Raw genomic sequence first — 10181 nt, 5'->3', positions numbered from 1 at the left:
ACTTAATGCCTGCCGCTTTTCACCCATCGGACGGGCACATGAGCACATTATCTGTTTTTTTTTGTTTTCTTTATTTTGTTTTTCTTTTTTTTTGGTCTTGCTCCTTCACTTCCGGCACCAAGGCAGAGCTTGGTTTTGTTTATTTTTCCTTCAGCTACGCTTAAGCGATTTTATGATCACACAACTGAGTGAATTGTTATTATGCGAATGAGTCGGACAGCGGAGAAGAAAGAAACCCCCGGGGGCAACCCCTCCAAAACGGTACCGAGTAGAATGCCGTAGCGCTGATCGGCTACGTTCCGTGCGCCATCATAAATTGAGTTTAAAAATATTATCCAAACACCATGGCCACCATGGGGCCCAACCATGGAACAGGGGCAAAACTGAGCTTTCCTTTCGGAAACATAGCACCATAGTGCAAGCGTACAAACACCCCATTCCCACCCCAAAAGATGACTTGAATGTTTAACAGAGAGTTTTAAACCCATTTTCCATCATGGGAGAAAAAGACACCAGAAACGATGATGCGTTGTGCAATATTGCTGCGATGTCATAAATTGATAGAATAACTAGGTGCAATTTTGACGGCGACCATCTTTGCCTTCATAGACACAAACGGTACATAAAAATCATGTTTCGCATAAAAACCCCATACGTTCCACGCAGACAGTGGGGTAGGGCGCAACCGGAACCGGAGAAATATCGGCGAGTGTTGATATTGGCGTAATCGAATGTATTGCAATCAGGTGGATGTTGTTTTATGGATCATCGAGGATGGGAATAACAATTTTAGGGGATCTATAAAAAAAACAGAAAACATCTGGAAGAAATTGAACCGTTGTTCTGAACGAAATTATAGCTCTCTTTAAACGGTGTTGTTTACTTTTCAAGGTTGTGGGAAGGTAAAATCGATGTGAAGATAGAAGAAAACCCTTATTTTATCTCAGTTGAGGGTTTGAATTGAGTTGTTCTATATTATTCTCATCACATCGCACCAAACAACGGGCCTTCATCACAGTGTGATGCATTATACGATGAGGCTTCTTCACAGCTTAACCGTAATCTCTTTCCCTGGACCATTTTTTTTATTAAATTGCTATTAATTCAATTTTACAAAGTTTATAAAGCCAGGACATATTTTATTATTTTTAGCTTTATAATACATAACCGCTAATAAACGACTCTTTCAAATTTACATACTATTGCAACTGTCAATTCATTCTATGACAAATGTTAATATTACTAAATAATTTCCACAAATAATTTGGAAATCTTAATGCAATAAAATTCTAATTTGGTAAACAATGTGAGGTGAACAAACTTCTGCGTGTTGGAAAAAAATGTTCTTTTTAAATATTTAAATATTTTGGGAAAATTATGAATTTTTTTATTTGTTTGGAAACGACCAGCGGATATCCCATTGTGAAATGTGCAACATTTGAGGTATACTTTGACAGTTCAAAATTTTCCACGATAGCAAGTTCGCGCGGATTATCTAGCTGTGTCAAAGTAAGTATTTCGCAACATTTGAATGATATTTAGCGCTAAAAACAATCCTCCAGTTTAGGAAAACTACACGCGAGCGATGAGCAAGGCTACAGATAATGGAGGCGAACGTGGTCGCAAAAGAAAATCCCGCTGGAGCGACGAAACACACGCCAAGGTTTGCATCCCAGGCGTGCCAACAGTTTTGCCAAATACGTTGACGCCCGAACAGGAAGAATCATTTATACTGCAACTGCAAATAAACGAATTAACTCATCAGCTTCGTGTGAATGAAGTGACGATTCCACACAACCGAGAAGAGAGATCTCCATCCCCACCGCCAATATACGATTCCACTGGTAAACGGCTAAACACGCGTGCATACCGCGAACGCAAAAAAATAGAAACAAGACGCCACCAGCTGATCCAGCAGATGCTAGCAATTAATCCATCGTTCAAGCCTCCGTCAGACTATAAACCACCTAAATACTGCAACAGTGAGAAGGTTCTTCTACCACAGGACCAGTATCCGCACATAAACTTTATCGGTTTGCTTATTGGGCCACGCGGCAGCACAATCAAGGCGATCGAAAAGCAAACCGGCACCAAGATCATCATCCGTGGCAAAGGTTCGACATTGCCCTCGAAGGTTGCACCGGTGGCTGAATCAAATGAGCCACTTCACGCGTTCATTACTGCCGACAATTCTGAGGCCGTTGCGAATGCCGCCAAATTCATCCAGGACGTAATCACGAAAGGAGTCGAAGATCCAAACCATCTAAATCAGCTGCGCAAAGAGCAACTGTACGCACTGGCTGTGCTTAATGGTACCATTCGCCCACAGTCTGACTTTGGTTCTCATAGCGAGAGACCGCTTATGAGAAACAACGTGAGCAGCATCGTCTGTTCGGCGTGTGGTGGTGGTGGTCACATCACAAGCGACTGCATAAGTAAACGACCATGCTATCAAGAGAAACCAGAGTCTTCCGATAACAGTAACAAATTCGATAAGCTTTACCAGAGCTTTTTGGAGGAAATTGGTGCAAATGCTCCAGAAAGCGATTCGCTTCAACCACAATACAGAACATAAGAGGAACAAGATGTTGTCCATCGATGTAGTCACTCATCAAACCTCAAACTTAAGAGCTATTGGAGGTTAAAAAACAAAAGATGTTACAATAAAGATATTCGTGTAGAAAAATAATATTATAAAACACGATATTGAAATTATATTTCACAAACTTCCTCACAAAAATTGCATCCTCATTCACCTAACGAATCCAGAAAAGGAAAATCCAAAAAAGAAATAAAAATGCAGAGAAAGCTAAACACAAATCGTCACAATCGTTACCCTCATAAAACAAATTTCTTTTTCCCGCACACTTGAGGCATAAAGTGAGCAAAACCCACATACACCCCCAAAAACCTCACCCACATAGGCCGGTGGGTTGACAAATGCTTTTGTAGCCCCCGGAGAATCCCGATCCAGATCCGCTTAAAACCGCAAAACCGTATGAAAAGTGTCACCAGCACGGTATCACAACCAAGCGGGGAGTTTTATGAATCACAATAAAATTAAATTTGTCTTCAATTCTTGTGCGCGAGGATGAGCCACTTCCTTCAGGAAAATGGTCCCGGGGACCGGGGGATTTGTGGGAATTGACTGTAGTACGGTAGCGCTGACCGCAACTTCACCCAAAAGCCCATGCTCAACTCAAATAACCCATGCAATGAAAAGGGGAATGTGCGAAATGCGAACAACAATTGTATAACATATTTCCTTTTTTTCTGTTTGTTTCATTGTCGTTGAGGGTTTTTTCCCTCTTTTGTATGTCTCGACACGTGTAGGTACGTATAAATTCCCACAAATAGCTTCCGGGATTTTATGACAAACTGGCGGTTCATTGAAATAATTCCGAGTACCTACAAATTAAACGCGAAGTGCTGTATGTTCGTATTCTTAGAAATTCTTTCATGATATTTTTTTTTATTCTTTAAATATAAAATTAAAAAAAAAAAAACCACATAGAATAAAACGAAAAATACCGTTAAAATTGGAATAAAAAAAAACTAAAATGGATTTTTCCCGAACAAGAGAATTAAAAACAATGCTGAAAACTCATTCCACCGTTATTAAATAACTGCAGTGAACAATGAGATAAAGTAAGACAGTTAACATTAGCAATTAAAAGCCACAAATTAATTTGATAAATCCGGTGCGCTCGCGAGATACATCTTGCAACCAACCGCCATACAATTCCGTCTTCTTTTTTCCCCCCGTACAAGAAGAAGCCAGCAAAACTTCTTTGTCCTACCATGGGGAAAATCTTAGAGGGTAAGGGGTAGGGGTAAATCATAACTACAAAGACAAAATAATGCTCGAATGCCATGGAATGAAGCATCCCGGAAACTGGGCCATTACCATTATCATCATCGTCATCCTCACCGTCATCAAGCCGCGATGACTGGAACAGCGGGAAAGCCACAAAAGCAAAGCCTGAAGGTAAAAGAAACCAAGCCTTTTGTTATCTGTCTTGCATTAAAACAATAACGATAATGACAATGACGATGATCACCATGATGATGATGATGATGATGATGCATCACAATCTTATGCCGGGTGCAGAATATGCTGGAAAGAAAAAAAAGAATATCCTCCCTTTGCTCGGGATCTCCTTTCCCATGGAGTACTCCTTTGAGGTCACAAATGGCTTACAGTTTGCGGGAAGACGCAAAAATGCAGATCCCGAAAACTGGGAGTACACGTTCCAAAACACCACTCACAGCATGCAGCAAACGGTAAGAAAGAGTAAAAGAATGCTCCAGCGTAAGACACGACTCGAAAGTAATTTTCCTTTGTCTGCAGCATTATACCTCCCGAATGGGAGCTTTGCACTTTCCCTTGGCGCTTGGCAGCAGACGTGGAAGGTGAACCGGGACGTGCTGTGGGACCGTGGATGGCTACGGGAGAGCTGTTGACAGGATATCCTCAGCAGAAGTGGCCAACGTTCTTGGGCGCATCCGGCATGCTGCTGCTGTGGGATCGTAAAAAAATCTTAACCCAAACACCCGACGGCAACTGCCCGAGGTTCGTACTGGTGCGATCAAACAGGATATGCTGGGAAAGCGGGAAACGATAACTGTGAGGCAAATGCAGAAGGTCAAAAGTTTTAGCTTCTTTAGCAAAACTGGGAATGTTCGGAACACTCACAAGCATTTTGGATGGCGCGTAGCTAAGGCAGTGGTCTTCAAACTAGCGAACAAAGTACCAAATAATGTGGAAAAATAATAATTTAATTTAATTATGGAGCTCTTAAGCATATGGCAAGTGACAATTCTACGATTTATATACTAAAAATGTAATAATCAAAATAAAAAATATAAAGACCGTGTCATGTTAATGATAGCGATCCATTCTACTCCATTTTTACATCCAAAAAGGCGAAGATTATGTTTTTTCCTTCTCAAAATGGTTAATAGAGATAATTGTGGCGTAGGAGAAGAAATTCAATCCCATGACATACAGTGTACTCTACGGGAATTCTTCTTCTTCTTGGCTTTAACGACCTTACAGTTCACGCCGGCCATTTCTGGCTTACTAGACTAATTTTTACCACGTAGCCGGATAGTCAGTCCTTGCTACGGGGGGACGGTCCGGATGGGATTTGAACCCGGTCCGGCCGTGTGGACCGGCGCCGTTTATTATATACGGGCCTCCCCGGTGGCCTTTATGTGGCCTAGGGAATGAAATTAAATTCCATGACTTCCAGTGTACTTGACGGGAATTCAATACCATAAGCGGTAGATGTTATCTGGAGTATTAGAAAATTGATTGATATGATATGAGGGTTTTTATACAAAAAAATAATAGAAACCGAGTAGAAGACTCTCACTTATTACAAGATATCCAATATCGCTCATAAAAAGGCTTTTTTTCAAATTATGATATTATTTGATGTTGCTACATGTTGAAGATGAAGTTAAAAATGGGTCTAGAGAATAATTTACTTCAAAAGTAAAATACGCATTAAACACCTTCAGAACCAAGGATATTTATTTATGATTCCGTATGTAATCCATTTTCTTCAACATTTCATAGAAATAATATGTAGTATTAAAAGCTCTTTAATAAACATAAATTACAACATAATATATTTTCCAGTGTACAAAACGCTGTGACTCGTTTTGCAGACCACAACCTCAGTATACTTTCGATTCGCACATTCGCTCTGGTCGTTTTTTTCCCACATAATCTTCCGCCCTCTTTCCCAAAACCATTTCTGCAATCCGTATCAAGCTTGCCGTACGACGCGTTGCTGTCAAAATTTTAGCTGCATTTTCGGTAAATTTATGTTTGCCTCGCGCTAGATGCAAAACGATGCCGCTTTACCGTCTGAGAAGGGCGGTGCGTGACAAATAAAAAAGCAAACTTTATGACAATTTCCGTGCATTTATCCCATCCCGTGCGACATCACCACCAAACCCCGCTTCTAAGTGGAATGCGCACCAAACCTGTTTTTCGTTGCAGCGGGTCCGTTCGTCACCAAGAAACGAAACGCTCTCAAACATTCTCGATAACAAACCGATCGCTTTTTCGTGTTTTATCGAAAGGACAATGGAAGGATCGACCTGAAAAAAAAAATCAAAGGGAGAATCCAAATGCGGGCGAACGAAACCACCACCATCCGGCTGGTTTTATGGCTAACATTTCATGATTTGTTGCCGATCACTTTCCGTGCTTCACACCCTTTGTCCACGGGGTGAATCGACAGCACGCGGGTGCATTTTCGAGAAGCATAAAGTCAAATCACTGACCGTGGTTGGCCCGAATCCACACCACGCCCGAGGTGACCGATCGAGACCGAAACCTATTAGGGGAATGGATTTTTGATGACGAATCCTTGAACCACGCCAAACGGACCAAACAATCCCAAAAATAAAAACCGCTTCTGCCAGTCAGCGATAAAAATTGCAAACCAGCCACGCTACACACGCTCGCCATTTGGTCAATTTGTTTGCCAACCAGTCGCTGATGCTTGGGTCGGGTTAGCTTTCCTTTTTTTTTGTTTGCGAATTGTTTGTTGGGCCACAAATTTGCACCAAAAAATCTCGCATCAGGCAAAGGATTCATGAGTATCGAGGATGAGCTTTCCAAAAGCTCTGGCAAGGGTGGCCACATACGGTTGCGTTGATATGGATACCATGCTCTGCATTCTTCAATTTCAACATGTACTTATTTTAGTTTCATATTTTTATCTTTTAGTTTTTTTAGTTCACATATAAATAACATCCAACAAGCAAATATTACGGTATGCCGGCGCACATTTTACGATCAAATATTTGTATCAATCGAAACCAATGCCGGAAACTTTTGGGGTTGTCCAACAAAAAAAAACAAACACCCCCCCCTGAAGCTAAAATATATTCGACAGAAAAAAAACCCGAAAAATCCCATCGTCACTTTACATTTATCAAAACACTACAACGATACAATGGCTCAGCATGATCTCGCTGGTGCAATTGTGGGTTTGCCGTATTATCTATATTTGCGTACCACTCAGCATCAGAGAATGAAAATGGAACTTGATGCTGGATTTTATGACCCATCCACCAACATGATGCAATCGAATGCATTTTTAAAAAGATTTCCTATTTATTTTAATATCAGTTGGAATACACGGTCTCTGCTGCTTCGGTACATTCATTGTACATGTGTTCAATGCAACCAATTTATGTACCACACTGAGCTTTTCCATGCTCCGTGTGTTTGGCCATGAAACCGAAAGGGCAATTATTATGATCACTAAAAACTTTTACGTACCAAAGAATCGGTTTCCACACTTCATCACGGTACCGAAATCGGGGGAAAAGATCTGAACAACATCTGTGTGTGTGTACGGGTGTGTCGTAAAATACCACCAGGAATACACAAAAGAGAGTAAAGAAAAAAGAAAAAACGCACACAATAAATGGCTGCAATTTATTTTCAATTTGTGCATTATCAGTGTTTGAAAAATTAATTGCATTACAAATCAGCAGTGGCAGCAAATATTGCTGGGGGTTGTGTATGACGTTCCTCACTCTTTCACTCGTCTCTTTTTCCACTCGCTTTCCTTTGATTCAACTCTATGATGGGAAGCAATTTTTTATTCATATCCATTGAAGTATTTCTACTTTTTGTTACTTTCCACCCGAGTGCGGTGAGTAATTTTTAACCCACTCATATTGGAATTTTTTTCCCTCCGCTTTTTGTTTATCTGTCCCTCTAAAGTTTGTGCATGACATTGATGCAATGCTGTATATACTGGGTTTTTTGGTTACAGCTATTGTAAGCTATGCTGTGTGAGCCATTAGCCCACCGGGGACATGTGTGGTGACCCTCGGTAATGTTTGATCGTTTTTTGGGGCAGCAATACCAGCAACATCGACATTCGCATCATCATCGATCACCGCAAATCAGCAAATGCAATGAATCTTTACCCATCCAGGCACAATGAGGTGAGGTTTTGCTACAATACACATACGAGGAAAACGAGAGCAAACAACTGCAAACAAACAAACAAAAAAAACGCCCAACAAATGTCACTTTAACGTCCAGCGTAATTTATTGCGTCAGTTGTAACACTGCAAAGCGGAACAAATTGATGGTAGCAATCGAACAATTAAGGAAAAAGTATCTGTTCATTTTTAATATTCGATAAAGCAGTCCACGAGCTGTGTTAAATGATGCATTTGATTATCAGAAATTCAATAAAATGATACGAATTAGATAAAAAAGTATATTATATTTAGACGAGCATTAACTCGAGGAATGTTACGTATTAAAGCTTTGTGTAATCAAGTATTGTGTAATCAAGGGAAAGTAATCAAGAAATTTCGAATCGGATCAACAGATACAGACCCACGCACCGAAACAAGGACAACGATTGGAAACTCGGGACATGGAACTGCAGATCCCTCACAGCACCCGGAAGTACCCGCATTCTTTCGGACGAGGTGAGGGCCCGCGGCTTCGGTATAGTAGCACTTCAGGAGGTGCGCTGGAAAGGAGTTATGGAGCGCCCCTACCGCAGTGATTGCATGATCTACCAGAGCGGTGGTGAAAAGCATGAACTCGGTACAGCGTTCCTGGTCATAGGTGCGATGCGAAAGAGGGTAATCGGTTGGTGGCCGATCAACGAACGGATGTGCAGGTTGAGGGTTCGTGGAAGGTTCTTCAACCTGAGCATTATTAACGTGCATAGTCCGCACCTTGGAAGCACCGATGACGATAAGGAGCTATTTTATACGCAGCTGGAGAGGGAGTACGACCGCTGCCCACAACACGACGTCAAGATCGTCATCGGAGACTTTAACGCTCAGGTCGGACGGGAGGAGGCATACAAACCCATGATAGGTAGTTTCAGCGCCCACCAGCTGACAAACGACAATGGGCTCCGCCTAATAAACTTCGCCTCCTCCAAGCACATGACCATTCGCAGCACCTTCTTCCAGCACGCACCACGCTTTAGCTACACCTGGAGATCACCACAGCAGACATATTCCCAGATTGACCACGTTCTCATCGATGGAAGGCACTTCTCGGATATTATCGACGTACGTACGTACAGGGGAGCAAACGTCGACTCAGACCATTTCCTGGTTATGGTTAAGTTACGCCAGAAACTGTGCGCAGCCAATAAGCTGCGCTATCAGCCCACCCCAAGGCTCGACATAGATCGGTTGCGGCAAGCTGATGTGGCGAGGGACTTCGCGACCACGCTAGGGGAAGCGTTGCCGGAGGACACCACCTTCGAGGCGATGTCCCTCAATGATCATTGGCGTATGATGGAACAAGCCATCAGCAGCACGGCCGATCGAACTATTGGCCGCGTAACACGTAACCGGAGGAAGGAATGGTTTGATGATGAGTGCAGGCAAGCACTATCCGAGAAGAACGCAGCGCGTACTCGCATGCTCCAGCGCGAGACCAGGCAGAACGTGGAACAAACGACTGAGAAGGCAGCAGACCCGACTCTTCCAGGACAAGAAGCGCAGCTTCGAAGAGTCGGATGAGCAACTTATGCAGCAGCTATCCCAGTCGGGGGAAACTCGTAAGTTCTACAGGATGCTGAATGCGGCACGAGGCGGTTTTACTCCCATAACCGCTATGTGCCGCAACGAGGAGGGAGATATCCTGTCGGACGAGCGAGAGGTGATCGAAAGGTGGAAGTGCTACTTCGACAGGCACCTGAACGGAGCAGATGCAGGGGAGACCTCTGCAGGAAGCAGAGGAGAGCAGTATTGCGACAGCCAGCAGGATGACGAAGTGCCCCCGCCATCCTTGGACGAAGTCATCAGTGCCATCAAACAGCTGAAACGTAACAAGTCAGCTGGCAGCGATGGGCTGGTGGCAGAATTGTTCAAGATGGGCCCGGAGAGGCTTGCCGCGCATATGCATCGGCTGATCGTAAGGATTTGGGACCAGGAAGAACTACCGGACGAGTGGAAGCTGGGTGTCATATACCCAGTGTACAAAAAGGGCGACAGACTGGACTGTGCTAACTTCCGAGCCATCACAGTCCTGAATGCTGCCTACAAGATCCTGTCCCGAATACTCTTCTGCAGACTTGCGCCCCTTGCCACAGATTTCGTCGGAAGCTACCAAGCTGGATTTGTTGGAGGCAAATCGACCACCGACCAGATCTTTACTCTAC

General features: G+C 43.0%; 1 protein-coding gene across 1 annotated transcript; it reads left to right on the top strand.

Moving 5' to 3' along the window:
* Positions 1 to 1585: 1585 nt before the first annotated feature.
* On the top strand, positions 1586 to 2575 carry LOC125774969 (splicing factor 1-like). The gene has a single exon (XM_049445346.1). The coding sequence runs from the start codon at positions 1586 to 1588 to the stop codon at positions 2573 to 2575; it is 990 nt and encodes a 329-aa protein (XP_049301303.1).
* Positions 2576 to 10181: the final 7606 nt, after the last annotated feature.

The sequence above is a fragment of the Anopheles funestus genome, chromosome 2RL (genome assembly GCF_943734845.2).
Source record: "Anopheles funestus chromosome 2RL, idAnoFuneDA-416_04, whole genome shotgun sequence".
NCBI lineage: Eukaryota > Metazoa > Arthropoda > Insecta > Diptera > Culicidae > Anopheles > Anopheles funestus.
The sequence above is the reverse complement of the archived record's forward strand: the minus strand, read 5'-3'. Positions and strand labels throughout refer to the sequence as shown.

Bases quoted from the DNA above. Each gene is read 5' to 3' on its own strand.
- LOC125774969 (XM_049445346.1), top strand. From the start codon at position 1,586: ATGAGCAAGGCTACAGATAATGGAGGCGAACGTGGTCGCAAAAGAAAA.